The sequence below is a fragment of the Sapajus apella genome, unplaced genomic scaffold, assembly GCF_009761245.1.
Source record: "Sapajus apella isolate SASKATOON/1434 unplaced genomic scaffold, GSC_monkey_1.0 scaffold8, whole genome shotgun sequence".
Taxonomy (NCBI): domain Eukaryota; kingdom Metazoa; phylum Chordata; class Mammalia; order Primates; family Cebidae; genus Sapajus; species Sapajus apella.
Window position 1 is genome coordinate 25,680,681 of NW_022436948.1, and position 20,820 is coordinate 25,701,500.

Consider the following 20,820-nt stretch of genomic DNA (forward strand, 5'->3'; position numbering starts at 1 on the left):
CATTTTTATGTAACTACAAATCTCTACTCTTAAACTTTAGCATTTTATAAAGGATTTTATCTTCTAATTTGTTAACTAAAGAATTTAGCTGATATCACTAAATAGTAATTTAATGCTATATATTATTTTACTATATTCAATAATATGCTATTCTATATGATATTTACTCTAGGAAAAATTTATAAGGTACTATAGTCTACATAATTAATCATGTTTTACGTGATCACTGACAAAAAAAAAAAACTCATAGTGTCATATTTTGATCATACTGAAAACTCCAAATATATCACTGCTTAATAAGTGAAAAACAGATTCAAAATCTTTCGAATTATTTGTAACTATTGACTGTGAACATGGCCAAACATAAATAGGAGATAATGTGTGTTTTTATAATTGTAGCTAATTAGGAGTATTTCTGAATAGACTAACCATTTGAGTATTTATTCATGATATTCAGTAGTATTTTAATTACTTCTTCCCCAACTATGTTCTAAGTAATCAGAAGTAAGGTAAATTCAAAAGGGATTTGGAGTTACACATTTAGAGAGTGGATTCTGGGACCTCTTTTCTATATCTAAGCCACTCTTCTCCATTCAGTCATATAATTAGAACACTAACAAAATAGCTAAGATATGTACTCATGAAATATTACAGCATTACATAAAATAGGAGTAATGTGTTGATAATATAAAATGTTAAACACATTATTATTTTACAGTTTGTCATCTAAAGCAAAGAATGTATACATATTACATTTATTAAGCCACTTGTCCGTAATTCCACCTTGATAGAACACTCAATAATTTTCCCTTCATTGGTCTAAATATGCATTGATATATCTACAGGCAGTTCCACTAGCTTCTTTCCTTTATGCCTTGTTCTTACTTTGTTTGCATCTTATAAATGAGTGAGTTTAAAGCTTCTATGCAACATTGACTACATTTTTCTGTTGGAAAGCACAAGGGAGAAGATGGTTGATTTCAAGTAAACACTAAATTTCAGCATCTCATAAAAAATTGCGTTCCAATCAAAATAGATTAACTCAACAATGTATTTGCTTTATGTAATATTTTGTTGCATGATTCTTGCTTCCTGTCATAATATGTGAGCAGCAAACTAAGAATAAAATAAATTCCCCTTAGACAATGTTCAAGATGCCGTTATCCCAACAACTCTTCACAAACTTCAAATGACTGAAATCACTGGTTGGAATAATGAATTTTAGACCAGAAAGCACTTTATGCAGTGGCTTGTGCTATTTTTAAAGCTTTAATACAGATTAGCATGCTTCCTGCTCCTCGGTGACGTGATTAGTTATCATTCAAAGGAATAAAGGAAGATAAGACTTTTAAAATAAGGCAAGTTTTTATTTGGAGATATGAAGTGTTCAGTGAAATATAAAACTGAAAGTCTTAGAAACTTTTAAATTTGTATTTAAATATGTGTGTGTATTCTGAGTTAGCCCACCAGCATGTCTAAATATCCTCATTTACTGATTGTCTCTAAAGATGTGAATTAATCAAAATGTCTAGTAAACAAGAATGAAGTCAGGAATTGAACTAGATAATTTAGTGACTCATAATAAGTCAGAATTTTATATATCCTTGGTGACTCTACTTCAAGGCTCTTGTTTAATAAAGTGGGAGGCCCAGTGTTAAGCTATGTTTGTCAATAACAATCTGTTATGGCAAAATGCTGCTTTTTGAGCTCCAGTCTAGTGTCCTGACCACTATATCAAAATATGTTTCCTTATCCTTTCATCTTAAAGTTTTTCTATCCTGCTTACAAAGTCTCCATGTCACACAATGAAAATTCAATACTTAAGAGAAATAAAACTTCTTTTGTTATTTTTCTAGGATTTTACATTTCTACCCCAACTGGACCAGGAGGGAGACAAGAACAAGTGGGACTTTTAAGCCTCCCTTTGGACCCCACTTTAGGACCGGCTTGCCTTAGCTTCTGGTATGTTGTAGATACCTGTTTAAATCCTGTCTTATTAACGGGTAACATTGCGTTGCTAATGCCACCAGACTCATATTTCACTAAAATGTTGGCTAAAGTTTTAATGCATATACTATGACTTCCCCAGTTGGCAAGCAACAAAACATTGATAGGCTCCCCTCCGCATCCCCAGCAACTCCAAAACCCCGGAGGAAAAGGGTGTTTCAAAGAAAGTAAAGAATTTATAAAAGCTCTGAAATTGACTTATTCCAGTGCAGTAGGAATTCAAACATTTTTGCTTGTTTCCAAACTAGGTATTACATGTATGGTGAAAATGTCTATAAATTAAGCATTAATATCAGCAATGACCAAAATATGGAGAAGACAATCTTCCAAAAGGAAGGAAACTATGGAGAAAATTGGAATTATGGACAAGTAACACTAAATGAAACAGTTAAATTTAAGGTTTGCAAAGCATTTTGTCATTTAAATTTGTATACTTTTTGTGATAATACAATTATATTTAGAATGCAGTGAAAAAAAAATAATTTGTTTTCTGAAAATAATCAACTCACTTTTTCTACTTGCCCAACCTACTTCATATCTTATCTTTGAGTATTTTTTCATTTATTTGTTAGCTTATTAAAAACCATTATTGAGGAACAATGTACTAATGAAAATCCAGCTTATAATGGTCCATAAAATATATTGAAGCCTTTTAGAGTATTTCAGCTTCCTTCAGCAACTTTCCAGCATAGGCCAACCATTTATATCTACGTCCTCTGCCTACCTACAATTTTCAGCTCTTCACAAATGCCACCTAGGTCAGCCCTGCCCATTTCTATGTCTATGCTCATCAGCATCCACCCACTCTGCCCAACTCTGATTTAACCTCCACATATTTCCTTTAGAAACAAAGTCTATGAGCTGTATCATTGGGAAGTCTCTGATCATTTATTTCACATTAAGGTGAATTAATTTTTCAAATAACACTGTAATGTGTTCTCTTCCTGAGGGTCTTTGCAATTAAAATATGGCATAATAGAGGTTATTAGTTTGACCAAATTAATAATGTTTTAAATGGGTAATTTCAAAGAAGACAGTATCACTTTCGGACGATGTATATTTGGAGAGACACTACCATCATCAAAGGCTTCAGATTTTCCCCATGATTTGGTGTAAGGTAGGCAATAATTAATGATTGTCAATTGTGTGCCTCCCGTCTTTCTTTCTTTCCTTCTCTTCTTTTTCCCTCTTCCTTCTGATTTGATCCTTTTATAGGACGTTTCTTCTCCAATTTTGTTTTCTGGTAATTCAAAAAAGAGCAAGGGAAAATGGAATGGCCAGGGAACAAAGAAAAAGCAAAAGTGGGGAAGTCAGTGTTGCAGTGACCAAACTTGGCTACACTCACTGAATATCTTTTCTAAGGTGGTATAATTGGATCCATTTTCTCACAGCTCATCAGGTGGTGCAAAAGTGTCAGCTTCTACAAATGCATGCACTTTGGCTTTGCCATTTTGTTGTGAAATCATGAGCAGGTCACCATAGTCTCCTTGAAATGTAATTAGGCCATATGTGTAAGGAAGAAAACAATACTTAGAATACTGTCTGGCATGAAGGAGGTGGAATGAATAAACAAATGAGTGAATAAATGAATGTTGAAAATTAAATAGGATAAATGTATATATACCATGTGCCTTGCATAGCAATTAGCATACAGCAGACATTCAATTTATGTCTTTCTTCTCCTGCATAGCACAGGGCCAGGAAAGTACAGCTAAAATACCCACTGTCCCTGAGAACCTAATATGTTACCTCTGACCTCTGGACCTTTCTTCGAAGAGTATGGCTCTGTGTCCTCTGGGCGTCATCTTTACAAAATATTCCATATCAACACCCTGGGTGAACTGTGACCAGTAACAGCTGGCCCTGAATGACCATTTTACACTCATACTTTTCTCTTGTCCCCTCCATCTTCATGTAAATTATCTAAGCTGTGTGTTTTCTCTTCAGCCTTGTATGCTCTAAGAAGGCAGAAAGCCACCTGAATGTTTAATATTGCACAAAGAAGAAATTTGGGAGAAAATTGCTTTCCCCTGCCAGATGATATGTATGCATGACAGATTACAATGGAGTATGACAATATCATAAGAGAGGCAGAGACAGACAGAGAGACAGAAACTGTAACAATACTGCCTAACTCAGAAGGAAGACACCATTGGAAATTTAGCCAGCATGAATACATAATAAAAGTGTTGTATTCAGCAGAAGGATTTAAAAAGCATGCTCTGTCAATGTAGTTAGAGGTGACAATATTGATTCTCTAGAGGGCATTGGGCCCACAGGAAGAATCAAGTCAGAGAAGATTAGAATGGACTCAAATCGTTTCATATGACTCTCTGAATTGCAGGTTGCTTTTAATGCTTTTAAAAACAAGATCCTGAGTGACATAGCATTGGATGACATTAGCCTAACATATGGGATTTGCAATGAGAGTCTTTATCCAGAACCAACTTTGGTCCCAACTCCTCCACCAGAACTTCCTAGTAAGTAACCTTCATGTGTAATTTGTCTTATTAAACAATTAATGTCAGCTGTGGAGGCTTACAGCTATAATTCCAGCACTTTGGGAGGTGGAAGCAGGAGGATTGCTTGAAGCCACAAGTTTAAGACTAGCCTGTAGAATATAGCGAGACTCTGACTCTACAAAACAAAACAAACAAGCAAAAATTAGCTGGACATAGTGGCACATGCCTATATTCCCAGCTATTAGAGAGGCTGAGGCAGGAGGGAGGGCCTATTGAACCTGACAGATTCTGTTGTGAGCTGTGATCATGCCACTGCACTCCAGCCTGGGCAACAGAGTAAGACTCTGTCTCTAGAAAACACACACACACAGGCTTGAGCCACCGCGCCCAGCACTTTGGGAGGCTGAGGCGGGTGGATCACGAGGTCAAGAGATCGAGACCATCCTGGTCAACATGGTGAAACCCCGTCTCTACTAAAAATACAAAAAATTAGCTGGGCATGGTGGCACGTGCCTGTAATCCCAGCTACTCAGGAGGCTGAGGCAGGAGAATTGCCTGAACCCAGGAGGCGGAGGTTGCGGTGAGCCGAGATCGCACCATGGCACTCTAGCCTGGGCAACAAGAGCGAAACTCCGTCTCAAAAAAAAAAAATAAAAAAAGAAAACACACACACACACACACACACACACACACACACACACACACACTAATTATTTTCAGGTAGATCTTCCTTTGGCTTATTTTCATTATCTCAATGTACTGTTATTCTTTTTCCTCAAAATCAAGGTCTTTAAAATATAAGCCAAACGGAGGCTAGCAAAATAGTACATGTTACACATAAATCCACAATGAAAATCACTCAATACTTTGTTTTGGAGCATATTAATGATCATTTTAGTATCTTTTTATTTCTGAATGTAATAAAAGTGCTGGTTTCCATTTTGCTTTCACTGGAATACAATTTTCAAATGTTGTATTGGCCATGTGGCATGATCTGTAGTGTCTGAGGAGGGAGGCTTGAGGTTTTTGTGGCCTTCTTACGGAGTAATTTTGAGAGTTTATTTAAGTCTGAAAGCCACTGCAGTCTTAACTAAGTCTATTTTTAAATAATCTAATAACAATGACCAATCAAGCCTGGACTTTGAACATACAGACCCATATCACCCAAAATATTTTTGTCCTAAATAGTACCTGTATTAGTCAGGGTTCTCTAGAGGGACAGAACTAATAGGATAGATGTATATATGAAAGTGAATTTTTAAGGAATATTGACTCACATGATCACAGGTGAAGTCCCACAATAGGCCATCTGCAAAGTGAGGAGCAAAAAACCCAGTCCAAGTCCCAAAACCTCTAAAGTAGGGAAGGTGATCATGCAGCCTTCAGTCTGTGGCCAAAGGCCTGAGAGCCTCTGGCAACCACTGGTATAGGTCCAAGAGCCCAAAAGCTGAAGAACTTGGAGTGCAGTGTTTGAGGGCAAGAAGCATCCAGCATGGGAAAAAGATGAAGGCTGGAAAACTCAGCCAGTATAGTCCTTCCACATTCTCCTGCCTGCTTTTATTCTAGCTATGTTAGCAGCTCATTAGATGGTGCCTACCTAGACTGAGAGAGGATCTGCCTTTCCTGGTCCACAGATTGAAATGTTAATCTCTATGGCAACACCCTCACATACACACCCAGGAATAATACTTTCCATCCTTCAATCCAGTCAAGTTGGCACTCAATATTAACTATCACAGTACCTTTGTAAGGCTTTGGAATATGTTCCCTTCATGGAGCCACTCGTGTTATTGCTGAGAAGTGATCACGATTCACAATGTCCTATAAGATCTTTTAACTCAAAAGAACCAAATAGAATCTATGCCTACTTATGCTCTCAAATCAGATTGGAAGAATGACATTTCATAACAAAACCCATTACCATTCAAATTATCCATGTCAAAGAAGATACTCACTTCTTACTACTTTCAGATTAGGGGTTTGACAGAAAAACAAAGAAAAAGAAAAATACCTATGATAATAAATAATAAACATCCATTTACTTTCTATAGGGATTTTTTCACTACACTGTTGTATTTATGCAAAAAGCAATGCCTTTGTCTTTGGATTGTGGTTGTTGGAAGCTGATTTAGGTCTCCAGCTTGGCTTGGGTGAAAACCCATGTATGTCTTGTTTTGTCCTGGATCTGATCCCACAAACACAGTACTTTTTCCATTTCTCATTTTCGTCCAAGCACACTTAATACTTTTACCAAATTTACATCAGCAAATCAGTTTGGAGAGCCTATCCAAATTTGGTTTACTTCTAAAGTATATATTTTTCTGCTCCTAATCTTCAAGTAAACGAAAAAAAAAAGCAGACTTTTCAGATGAGTGGCTTTAACAATGAAAAGACTCTAACAATTAATCATGGGTATTTGAGAACATGAAACAAATGAGCTCCCATTAGGATGAAGATAGTTATTTTGTCATATTGGTCCCAGGCCACCATATCGAATGAGTACTTACATTCCACTAAAAGACTGGTTAGCTTTTACCATCTTGTGTGTTAACATGTTTAGATGTTTAGTTGAGTGATGTATAAATTACTCAATCTTTAAACATTCATTGAAATTTTATAAATATCTGCCATCTGTAAAACACTGCAGATGAAATGTAAGATGCAGCAATAACTATTAATACATGAAAACATCATATGAATAAATATTTAAAGCAATGTATAATTATGTGAGCCTGAAAGTAATATATGAGAGAAGTGAGTGATAGAGGACTTTGGAGGAAAAAAATGTGAGCAGAAGGCTTTAAGGAAGTGTGCAGATAAAAAAAGTGAAATGATACTTATAAAATTGAAGCAAAAGCAGAAAAATACCATACATTCTCATGTAATAATATTGGTCATAAAATTGTGGCAAGAAGTGAGTTCCTTCACAGCAAACTCTAGGTCTAATTTACCTTTGCTTTACCAGTGTATGACTGATACCTAACATCACATAAATTGGTGATAAGCAAGCACTATTAGAAATAGACTAAACTTCAAACTCCTCTCTCCTTCTTTCTCTATTTCTCTCTCTCTCTCTCTGTCTCTCTTTCTCTCTCTCTGTCTCTGTTTTGGATGTACTCTTATTTTGGTGACATGAAATTTGTGCTAAACAAAATTTTGGCACAAAAACTAAAGCTTGGAAATGGTGGTAGGGATGGATTTAGAAAAAATACCAACATAAATGCTGTAATTTTGGATTTGTGACTTTGAAAATAATTGTCTCACTTCATTTTGTGTAGACGACCTACACCCTACCTGTTTATCACATAGAACAGTGTTTTGCAAGAACAACATTCGGCATCATTAAAATCATGCTGGTTTGATAAATAATAATAATTCCTGCAGATACCAAATATTAGCAACATTTTGCTACTTCGATCATTTAAATGATAGATTTTCTTGATAATTCTTTCTGCTAGTCTGTTCCTCTATTTATTCATAAATAATAAAGAAGAAAAATTTTCTAGGAGGAAATAACACGGTTTCTTAGACCTGATATTTAAAACATAGCAACATCTTATCACTACCTAAAATTAAAATTTGAGATAACATTTTATATCATATCATACAAAGAAAGAAAATTTTAAATATGGTTTTCTAAGTTAAAAATCTACCTATAAGATCCATATAGTCTTCATATTTATATTCCAGTCTGAAAAAGATAACACCTTGATGTCAAGAGAGTTTGGTGTTCCTGTCTTTTAACAATAGGGTATAATGAAAGAATAATCCCTCTGATTTGAAAATATAAACTTCAGAATCTACCCAGAGTTTATTTGTTCCAGTTTCCAAACGGTTCACTTCAAGATAATATTTTTCACAGCAGAAAATGTTAATTACCGTCAAATGTATTCTGAACAGTTTTATTCTAATACCATTTGCAATTGGTTCAGTGAAATTCTTATTTGAGCAGAGCTTTTGTGGTTTCAGATCACTGACTTGTTTAAGCAGAAATAAAAGGAAACCATGGCTGACTGGCTAATAGCCTTTCTTTGGGTTTATATAGAGCACTTAAAGAAGAAAACAATACCAGACCAGTGACTGGATAATAAAGCTCAGTTTCCTCCCTCTTTCCTAGGGACCCACATTATGCCTAGTTTGAGGAAATGTAAGTTCAGTTTTCATAACCACAGAGATTCTTCCATATCATGACTTTAATAACTTCCTGCTGCATCAATTCTGCAATTGTTACTCTGTGACGTTAGTATAAATGAATTTAAATATGGGAATTGCACTGGGTACACTTTAAGAGAGTAAACATTCCATTACACGACTATCATGCCAATTTGCCAAACAATTTTGATGATTCATGAAAAGATGCCTACTGAATAGAAATGGGTGTATACAAAACGAAATCCACATTTTAGGCCCCTGGCTTATTTCTGGTGATGTTAAAACTAATTAAAAACAAGCAACAACAATAAAAAAAACTAACTATAATATTAGATATTTCAATATTCACTCTTTATTTCCATAGCTTTTCTTTATTTTGTCGTTTCTAAAGCTATTTTCTGCTTCCAAATGTAAATTAAAGGTAATTTTGCATGGCCAGCTCCAGTACCTCATGCCTGTAGTCCCCGCAGTTTGGGAGGCCGAGTGGGGCAGATCAGTTCAGGCCAAAAATTTAAGATTAGCCTTGCCAACATGGCAAAACCCCGTCTCTCTTAAAAGAAAAAAAAAAAAAGTTAATTTGGAAAGTTTTGTCGATGTGACCTTATACTTAGAGCTAAATAATCTAAGTTCAGTTCTTCATGTAGATATGACTCAATCAGTACCTGTCTCCCTCTCTTGAAATTGATGGCCATATTCAGCAGAAGAGCTGCTTGCTTTCTATATCATTAGTATGACTTATAGTCAAGCCTGAGCAAATTCCATATTAACTGCATGCATATATACTTGTATCAGTGTGTTTTGAGCTGTTTTAATTTTTTTTTTAATTATTTTACCTCTAAAACTAATAGCCTGAGCCAGGCACAGTGGCACCCACCTGTAGTCCAAGCTACTCAGAAGCCTAAGTCAGGATGATGCTTTGAGGCCCAGAGTCCAAAGCTGGGGTGCACTATGATCATGCCTGTGAATAGCCACAGCACTCCAGTCTGGGCAACAGAGTAAGACTCAATCTCAAAACAAAACAAAACAAATAGCTTATGTCTTGGAGCTTATCATCTGTCTAGATTTTTATTAATAACCAAATTTAGAGTACAGGGAATGAAAATCTGGACTTTATTGTTACACATTTAACAATAAAGTTAAAATGTGTAACAATATTGTTACACATTTAACAATATTGTTAACAAATAAAAATATTTGTATCAGGAATGGTCACTATAATTTGTTAATGAAAAACAAAATTTGATAAAATGAACACAAAATGTTTATGGAAGATTTTATTTTAAATTACAACCTAGACTTTTAAAGTGCTATTTGTAATACCAAAATATTTGCTTATCTATTACAATGATGATGAAAAACAGCCACTTTAATTAATTTTCAATAATTTAAAAAATTAGTCAATTTTTACATATTCAAACATCAATCAATAGGAGATATTATTTCTCAAGCTACACCTATTAATTCTATCACATAAAGTATCAATCAAGAATCTATTTTTCCCATGTTCTCATTTCTTGTTTTGCCATAAATATCTTTAATTGGAACCCTCTTATTGTAGGTGAAAGCCAGGCTCTTCTCCTTTCCACTCCACAGTAAACACCTCTGCATTAACACATATTTCATGGACATCAGAAGCTTAAGCATGAACTAAAAATGACATGCGTCAAGAAAAATATCCATTCCTGACAACCACTTTGCCAAATACTGCATATAATTTACATAGTATGTGCAGTGAAAATCCCTATTGGCATAGTAAAAAATTTATCAAAACACAAGTGTTTGAGAGAATAGCTCCCATAAAAAGAAACATGAAGGAATTTAGCAGTATAAATGAATAGAATTCCATGTATCAGACAGGCTATTTTACTCTCATTCTCTGGGTAAGGATGTTTTACCTAAGGGCACAGCATGACTGTGATATCTGGAATTACATTTCATGAATCTTTGGTTTCTCTATTAGAAGCATATGCCACATCCCCACTACAGCAACACCATTAAAGTAAATTGTGTTATCATATTTAGAATGACTTAAAGGGTTTTCACCAATTCTTTACAGTCATTTATATTCAGAGAGTAACTGATCTATTTGATCAGGCCAAGGATCAGAGATGTCTTACTGGTCAGTTTATTTGATAAGAAATTATAATTTAAATGCATTTCAAAAAGTCCTTAAGTGTTTTAAAGGAATGCATTTTCCAAGACTTGTATTTAGTAGAAAAATCCTAAAAAAAAAACTGCCTGCCCTGACAGGCTTAACAATTACAGTCAACAACATTTGAGTTCTTGTTATGTGCTCATTAACATCCTACCTACTCATCTTTAAGTATAGCACACTGAGTGTTCAATTATGTGAAAATCCAATGCATTCTCCAAATGGCAGCTATTTACTATATCGGGAATATAAGGTTTTACATTTTTTCATGTTTCTTGAGGATAAAATAAGACTAATGGTGAAAAACAAAAATACAAAATCATTTTTAAAAAACTCACCATTGGCCACCGCTCAATTTTTGAAATAGGAAGTTAAGTTTTCCTAGTCTTACATCTGCAGTGTAATATTTGTCTCTGCAGTTAGTTACACATTATTACCTCCTTCATTGGTCTCATTAAGGATTAAAAGAAGCATTTCATAGCAACGTAGAATTATTAAAATTAACTGTGCCACGTGTATGTAGAGGTTATAGGATTGTGGTAGATCCTTCTTCAGAAATCTTTGTAAATTAGTCATGATTTCCTGTGGAGAACTTGCCCTTATTCTCCATTGTTGCTCTTTCTTTGGTACACACGCCTTCCTCACCACCCCGTGCACACTCTCTTCTTCCTTCTAGGTTTACCCATCCTTGACCTTACCTGTCAGTGTATTCATCTCTGTCCTCCTTTTTTAAATGTACATATCAAGTGCCACTTATTGACACTCAATTTAAACCCTGTCTATGGCAGCATGGACCAGTTTGTAGAAATTATTCAAAGTTTAATCGACCCAATGGGAGACAGTACTGGGATGAGCTTGAGATTAACCATGATGAGGTTTTGATTTTGACACTAGGTGGATGTATAAGGCATTAACAAGCAAGTGAATATCTGTAATCCTTAGATTTTCCATTTAAAACTGAAAAAATAAAAGTAATTACCTCATCCGCAAGGTTGCCTTGAAAACCAGTACTGAATATGCCAGGTAATGCATAGGAACATTTCTTAAATTACCTCTAATTTTACAACAATCCAAAATACCCTTAATATATATCTAGTAGTCTCCAAAAGACAGCCAACTCAGAGCCACAATTTTAATCCAGCAACTCCAACAAATCTTCCTCTTATACACTGTGTTCTCTCCCCATATGAGATAACGTGCATGGAAACGCTTTGCAAACAGCAAGGTTTGGTAAAATATTTTATTACTTCTAAAAGTTCATCTGGGTCTAGACAAACCTGGCCCTGTAAGGCATGTAAAACAAGACCATGCCCTATCTATTTACAGAACAGGACAGGTTGGCAAGGATCCTGTCTGGAGTCAGAGTAATTGCCTTCTCTGGCCTATCAATCATATACATCATGAAACTCAAATCTAAGGAGTGTGTTACATATAAATTTTGGACATGCACATGAATTTCAGGTGATTTATATAAATAAGCAGATGATATATAAAAGAGAGATTAAGGAAAAGGATATGGCTATATACAGTGTTATAAATGTAGAGACACTTGATTATCCCTCCCATAATCTGATTTCTAGTTTGTTGGGAGTAAATAATCCCAATATTATGTGCATTTAATATAGAAAAGAATATATTTATTCCAGTTGTCTGCATTCTTCAAATCAGGTTACTTTTCTTCTTCTGGTCTTATTTTAAAACATAATAATGGTAACAAGAATTAGATATAATTAGAATATTTAAAATAGTTGATTTTTACATTACTTTAGAATTTGTAATAAATCAGAAGATAAATATAAAGTATGTTAAGAATTTTATAAAGTTAATCTACCTACTTAAAGTGTTATACTCTGAGCTGGAAGATCTGTGCTCTATTGTTTTAATAAATTTGCCTTAATAAGATACCTGCCTCAACTTGTCTTCTGCACAATGTTGACAATGTTGGCTACCAGGTTGGTCCAGGGCATTTGTGACGCAAATAAGGTTTCACGTCATCTCCCTTTCCTTACTTTCAATATGCAGAATGGTGAAGCTTCCCCTTAAGACTACCAAAAAAAACAAATAAATAAAAGGAAAAAAAAGGGAAAATCAAGAATTACAAAATTAAATGATTTACTAGCCTTTCTCCTTAGAGAGTGGTAAATGTCGAATTTGTTTTATTATAAGTAAACTTTTTTTTCTACAGTAGGAATTTGACACCTTATTTTATAAAACCTATTTATAAAATATATTTGACCAAAAAAAGTTCCTTTGTACAAATAATTTTGGAGAAGTGCTGCACACTATCATGCTTTCTTGAAGATTCACAAGGGCCATAAGAAGATTAAAAATATTTTGAGAAATTCTTATCTGTTTTAAAAAAAATTATTTTAACTTTTAAGTTCAGAGGTACAAGTGCAGGTTTGTTACATAGGTAAATGTACAGAATATTTTATCACCCAGGTATTAAGCCTAGTACCCATTTGTTATTTTTCCTGATCCCCTTCTTCCTACCACTCTCCACCCTCTGAAGAGCCCCAGTGTGTATTGTTCCTCTCTATGTGTCCATGTGTTCTCATCATTTAGCTTTCACTTATAAGTAAGAACTTGCAGAATTTGATTTTCTGTTCCTGTATGAGTTTGCTAAGGATAATGGTCTCCAATTTCATCCATGTCCCTGCAAATGTCATTATTTTTATGACTGCATAGCTTTCCATGGTATATATGTACCACCTTTTCTTTATCTAGTCTGTCAATGATGGGCATTTATGTTGATTCAATGTCTTTCCTATTTTGAACAGTGAACAAACATGTGCATGTGTCTTTGTAATAGAATGATTTATATTCCTTTGGGTACATAGCCAGTAGTGGAATTTTGGGTCAAATGGTATTTCTGTATTTAGGTTTTTTAGAAATTGCTACTCTGTCTTCCACATAGTTTAACCAATTTACATCCCACCAACAGTGTATAAATGTTCTTTTTTCCCCACAAACTCGTCAAAATCTGTTATTTTTGACTTTTTAATAATAGCCATTCTGACTGGTGTCAGATGGTATATTTGCAAATTACGCATCTGAAAAAGGTCCAATATCCAGCTTCTATAAAAAAAAATTCCAACTTAAATTTCCAACAAAAAGAAAAAACAACCCCATAACAAGTGGGCCAAGGACGTGAACAGACACTTTTCAAAAGATAACATAGATGCAGCTAACAATTATATAAGAAAATCCCAGCGTCACTGATCATTAGAGTTATCTATTTAACTGTATTTTTCTTGTATTCAAACTGCAATGTTTACCCTTACATGACTCTCAAATTTACTTGTCAAAATTTATATTCTAAGAAATGTAATTGAAAGTTCGCTGGCATATAGTATTGTCTCTCTGAAATAAACATTGTGTTACTAATGATTTCCCATTGCTTTCCTTTTCAGCGGATTGTGGAGGACCTTTTGAACTGTGGGAGCCAAATACAACATTCATTTCTATGAACTTTCCAAACAGCTACCCTAATCAGGCTTTCTGTGAGTCATTTCTTTTCCAAGTCATCAGAAACAAATGTACATATCAAATTTAGATCTCCCCTTGACACAGCAAACATAGATTAAAAATTTGTCAAACACAGGTATACCTATCATGTCTACCTAAAAGATTGCTTAATATAACAACAAAATAACAATAATTGCTAAATATACATAGCATTTATTTCATACCAGGCACTGTGTTAATGCTCAATATACATTATTTCATTCAATTCCCACAAGAATTTCTTGAAACAGGTATCATTATTATAATTCCAGATTTAGAAGTTGAATAACAACAGTGAGAGAACCAGTGTTACTCCAGACACCGCTTTCTTTGTTTTAAGAATTATTATTATTATCATTATTATCCTTTAAGTTCTGGGGTACATGTGCAGAATGTGCAGGTTTGTTACATAGGTACACATGTGCCATGGTGGTTTGCTGCATCCATCACCCCATCATCTACATTAGGTGTTTCTCCTAATGCTATCCCTCTCCTATCACTCCACCCCCTGATATCCCTTCCTAGAGCCCCACCCCACTTTCTAAATCACTTTCTTTGTTTGTGCCTATAATGTCTTAGTGTGCTTAATGAGTTTGTAGTTTCATAGGAAAAAGACAATGGAAAGCATAAAAAGTAAAGAACCAGTTGTAGCATTCACACTTTTTGCAAATATACACTTGAGTCAATAAAGCAGATAGCTACAGTAATGTAATTATTTCAAGAACAAAAATTAAAATTATAAGAAGGATCACTAAAAAAATTTGCCTAGAGAAAATAGTTTGCTAAAACTGCGTAAAGACTACCTCTATGTAAATGTTCCTAAATAGAGAGGTTCCTATAAAGACACGTAAAGTTTGTGTTGAAGATACAGATTCCCTAGCCCACCCTACAAAGGTTCCACTTCCAGAAGTCCGGATAAGACCACTAAGCTAAATGGCGAATTCTATCAATGAAAGAAATGCCCCAATGGTAGGAAAAATGTGTTGTCAGAAAATGCCAGCATTCTTCCTTCAGGTGATCAAGAGATAAGAGAGCATCACTTTCATAGGTGCCTATAGGGTCAATATTGTAGACAGATACCTGATCCAAAATAATAAACAGTAACTAATCTAATTTGACTTATTTGGGGAAATAGATTATTATCTCTGCTTCACACTGAAGACATATAATTTTTTATTCTTATTATGCTGCAATTTATTAAAGACTATTGCCTTGACTGAAGAATATTTTTAAACATTTTGTGGAAGGCAAAGCTTTCATCCAGGAATGATAAGTGCAACAACTATAATTCTAAAGAAAAGGAAAATAGCAATTTAAGTTCAGGAACAATTGGAAGCAACCAGTAATGATTTACTGCTTTTGAAAATGTTCAGGCACTTAGTGGTCAGTGTTCCTTTTATACATTATGACCCGTGGGAATGATATCAGGATCTTCCATTCGGTTATTGAGTTACAGGTCACCCATCAGTGATCTGTGGTCACAGTGTTAGGTATCAAAAGCATAATACATTCTTAGGTAAGAGTGAAAGACCTGTTAAATCTAAGCTTAGGGGTGGAATTGTCAATGATATAGTCATACCTGTTAAACGGTGCAAGTTGACATTTCCCTATATTCTTGGAAGAGGTAAGTTAAAGAAAGTTGTGCACAGTTCTTGACATTTTGTTATTACAGCATTACCTTTCACACCACTTGGTAGTCATCGAACATGTAAGAGCAGTTGTTCTGCGTGGTCTTGTAAATTTCTTTTTCTTTTTTTTTTTTTTGATATGCTTTCTTTTTTATTTTAATTGTAATTTTTCCTAAGGTACATGTGCAGATCTTGCAGGATCTTTGAAACATCATTTGAACAAAGTGATAATCTGAAAAATCCAACAAGCAGTAGAACATGGAAACAATTTGGAGAAATTTATTAAAGTTAAATATATTTGTTTATTCAACAAATATGTGTTAAATACTTTATTTCCTTAGTCTGAAATAAGTAAAGAAGACACAAATGTAGCACAGTAAAGATGGTGACTCGGATATGTTGCCAGGCATAAAATGTCCAAAATACTATTATAATAAGGGTAAAGGCAGGACTCTGTGGAGAGACATGGAGTGTCCTTGACATACAAAAGTAGGAGACAACTGTTTCTTGAATCTCCAAGAAAATTAAACAATGGTAATTGGTTAAATTAGAAGTGTGAAGGAATTTTGCACCATGTTATGAAGTTTGAATTTCATTCTGAGAGCACTGGGGAGTCTTCGAATAATTTACAGGAAAATGGTAATAAAATCAAGCTTGCATTTTAAATAAGAGATAGATGGTAAGGGACGAGAACCATGAGCATCACCAATTAGGAGATGGGAAACAGGAGTGATCTGAACTCTGGTAGTGGTGGCAAAAGAAGTTAAGAAGTTGTTAAGAAGTAAACGGGACTCAAAGGATATAGGAGGTAGTATTAACAGGCCTAGGTGATTAACTGGATGCACTAGGAGAAAGAAGGTCAAGGAAGGTGCTGAGGTTTCAAGCATAGAGAACTGTGAGTGGATGATTAGGAATGCCACTGAGATGGGAAGAACTAGAGAAATGAGTTTGCAAAAGAGATAATTCTGCTTTTCCTTTAGAACATGTAGATTTGAAATATGTACAGCCATATACAGTAAATAAGTGGATACATTTGTTTGTATCTCAAAAAAGTGCAGAAAATAAGGACTTAGATGTCATTACTATATGAGTATAATTATATTTCTTAAGAGTGAATGACAATACTAATACATAATGAGAGAAGAATGGCCTAGGAAAAAACTGAAGGTTAAATCATTTAAGAAATCAATAAAAACAAGGAGTGTTTCTTGATGTTGATCATTTTATTTTCTTTGGTTTTAATAAACTAAATGTAAATAAATGCAAAAACTTTTAAAATAAGTATTAAAGCTTACTTGTCCTGAAAATTGCATTTTAATTACCTAATTTTCTTCTAAATTTGATCATGGAAAATTAAATGAATGAAACTATAATTTTAGTATCTTTTGATATTCATAAACATTGTATTGTAGGGGTAAAATAATATTTGTAAACTTTGATTAAATCATTACATTTTATAAAAATATCAATTATACTAAATAATTTCAAATTTAATTGAAATATTACTGTAGATATTGACTAAACCAATATATTTTCTCACCAAAAAAAAGAAAAGAAAAAGAAACAGCTTGAAATACTTGCCCTCCAAGTCCATCCGTGTCATTGCAAATGACAGGATTTTATTATTTATTATGACTGCATAATATTTCATTGTGCAAAGATATCATTCTCTCTCCCTCTTCATCTATTTATGGACTCTTATGTTGATTCCATTATTTTCAAGAAATGGAAAAAAGTTGTTTTCTTTTCTTGGAAAGTTATTTAAAATCTTCAAGAGAGTGAAGCTTTTAAAATAAATCATAAGTGTGTTCCAAATTAAATGTTACTTCTTACTTTTAAGGTGTTTGGATTTTAAATGCACAAAAAGGAAAAAATATACAACTTCATTTTCAAGAATTTGACTTAGAAAATATTAATGATGTAGTTGAAATAAGAGATGGTGGAGAAGCAGATTCCTTGTTCTTAGGTAAGTTTGAAATATGAATAACATAAAGGTTGTATAGCTCAAGATAGTTGTACTTAGGGAAAAATATTTTTTTTTTTTTGAGACAAGAGTCCTCTCTGTCACCCAAGCTGGAGTGCAGTAGCTCAATGTCTGCTCACTGCAACTTCCACCTCCCAGGTTCAATCAATTCTCCTCCCTCAGCCTCTTTAGTAGCTGGGATTACAGGCATGCGCCATCACACCTGGCTAATTTTTGTATTTCTAGTAGAGACAGGGTTTCACTATGTTGGCCAGGCTGGTCTCAAACTTCTGCCCTTAGGTGATCCACCCGCCTCGGCCTCCCAAAGTGTTGGGATTATAGGCATGAGCCACCGCACCCAGCCAGAAAGAGCACTTCTAAATAAATGTGATCCCTATTTTACAACTTGCAAAATGAAAATACAATAATAGAGTGACATGAGTTTATGTAGAGCTTACAATATAGGGCATATTTAAAACAGTGACAACATTTTTTTTAGCATTCTTCACAAAGCAAGACTAATTATTTTTACTTTTTAAATTCATTTTTAATTTTCATGGGTAAGTAGATGTATATATTTATGGGATATGTGAGATATTTTGATATAGGCCTACAATGCATAATAATCACATCAGTGTAAATAGGGTATCCAACACCTCAAGCATTTTTCCTGTCTTTGTATTACAATCCAATTATACTCGTTTAGTTATTTTTAAACGTGCATTAAGTTATTATTGACTGTGATCACCCTGTTGTGCTATCAAATACTGGATCATATTCATTCTGTCTAACTATATTTTGTATCCAGTGATCATCCTCACTCCCCCACCCTTCCCAGTACCTTTTCCAGCCTCTTATAACCAACATTCTACTCTCTACCTCCATGAGTTCAACTATTTTGGACTAATATTTTTGAGCCATCAGTTCTGCTAGACTGTATTAATTGACTACCACAAGCACTACACATTGGAGACTAGAAGCTAAGGATGCCCATTTTGTAGTTCTCTATGCATTATGTGTACATCAGATGTATTCTGTAGATCACAGGATACATGCTGACACACTAAAAAGCTATCAGTCAAACGTAATGGCTAATACATTACTTAACTGCTACTAATTTTTAAGAAAAAAGATGTCTTTTGATGTCACACATTGAATAAAAATGCTCAAATGATTAATTTTGATGAATGAAATGATACAACTAAAAAGTGTTTTATCTAACGGTACTTTGAACTTATATTCATCATTCGTTGTAAAATCTGATCTGATAGATATGCAATCAGGATACAATCACATGAACACTGCAACTAATCAATGAAGACTCCAGAGAAAATTTTCTAGAACAAATGAAGGGACAGTGTGGTTGGGAGGCTTCCCCAACCTTTTCATCAGTCAGCCCTTATATGGAATTCTGCAGCAAAATCTCACAAAGTTCTACAGTGTGAGCTTGCTTGGAGGGGATTTTGGGAGCCACCCATAGAGCAAATAATGAAAAATGTGGTTGGCAAGAGCTGGCAAGAGCTGAGGAATCTGAAATTTGTTTTTGTCTACACATATAAAAATTTTTAAACAGTTTTCTCATTTTAGGTCAAATTATTTTTCTAATAAAAATTTCAGACTTCTTATCATCTAAAAAAATGCATAAATTCACATGTTAATATTTAAACAAATCATTGAAAAGTAAATAAGAATTCCAGAAAGATCTCTGAGTTATAGTTTAAAATTTGTAGGCAGGAAGGTCTTTTGAAATAGAATCATTTGTAAGGCTTTCAATATGTAAAACTTTTTTTAATGAATGTATTTTTTAATTAACTGAAGTATAGTAAAGAATGTTTTATTGTTTATGAAATCCCCAAAGCCAAGGAATTTGGCAGAAAATGTTTAAAAGTCACCATGTAGTTTATGTAGTTTATGATTCAATACACAAGAAATACTGATTATGTTTGGTCAAAAAGTTGGTAAAAGTGACTATAAACTCCATTGCTTTATAGAGGTCTTTATAAGTAGTCAGTCATTTCTTTGGGATAACATGAACTTTGAATAGCAGTGGTACTAAGCCAGATATAAGTAATTCATCATTAAATTACAGAGCTAAAGAAACCGCAATATCAAAAAAATTAAAGAGAAGATAGCTTTGTTGAAGCAGTGTTCAAAATGTAAAAGAACGTGTGCATTCATTTACTGTGGCTGCTATATGAATGAGCCATGTTGCATGTAGCCCTACATCTGGCAGGTGGAACTGAGAACGGGGTGCATTTCCTTCTAGATCCAAAGGATCATCTCACTGATTATCTCATTTTCCTTTGGAACAGCTGTGTACACAGGGCCTGGTCCAGTAAAGGATGTGTTCTCTACCACCAATAGAATGACTGTGTTTCTCATCACTAACAATGTGTTGGCAAGAGGAGGGTTTAAAGCAAACTTCACTACGGGTTATCGCTTGGGGATTCCAGGTAAGAGCCCATAAATCACACATTGCATAGTAACTTCTGGAGCAAAACAGTAAAGGTATACAGAATTTCAAGGCCAAAATCATATTTTAATGCTTTCCTTCTGTGACACTCATTCTTCCTCATCTTAATGAAGATCATCTTTCTTCTTTTATATCTATATTACCACTACCTGAGTTTGTTCAAAGTAGGAAGCCACAGAAGTTTTTAGCAGACCTGCTTGCACTTCTCTGATGTGTAAAGAGTGTTGAATTTTGTGCACTGAAGACGGACATGTTAAATGTTAAAAGTAGAATACTTGACCCTCTAAGGAAGAAAGACTGTCATGTTTCCCATGTCAAGAACATTTTAAGAGAACAAAGAAGGAAACAGGCAAGAGAGCTGTTGGCATGCCAGCAACATTCAATCAAGTAACTAACATCATTAACTTTGAAGACAACCAGAGTAAAGCACTGCAGTGTAGAAATTTAATGCTATTTGCTGGCGTGCCCAACCCTCC

The 20,820-nt window shown here is 34.3% G+C and overlaps 1 protein-coding gene across 3 annotated transcripts in view; it reads left to right on the forward strand.

The window, feature by feature from the left end:
• Positions 1-20,820, forward strand: part of TMPRSS15 (transmembrane serine protease 15) — a 129,196-nt gene that overhangs the window by 54,802 nt on the left and 53,574 nt on the right. For 2 of the 3 annotated variants that reach the window (XM_032277137.1, XM_032277135.1), the window contains exons 12-17: positions 1,857-1,962; positions 2,256-2,406; positions 4,352-4,487; positions 14,187-14,312; positions 17,749-17,874; positions 20,184-20,324. In XM_032277137.1, the coding sequence (XP_032133028.1) occupies positions 1,857-1,962; positions 2,256-2,406; positions 4,352-4,487; positions 14,187-14,312; positions 17,749-17,874; positions 20,184-20,324 (786 nt within the window). The remainder of the gene's footprint in view (positions 1-1,856; positions 1,963-2,255; positions 2,407-4,351; positions 4,488-14,186; positions 14,313-17,748; positions 17,875-20,183; positions 20,325-20,820) is intronic. The other variant, XM_032277136.1, reaches the window with a different exon arrangement.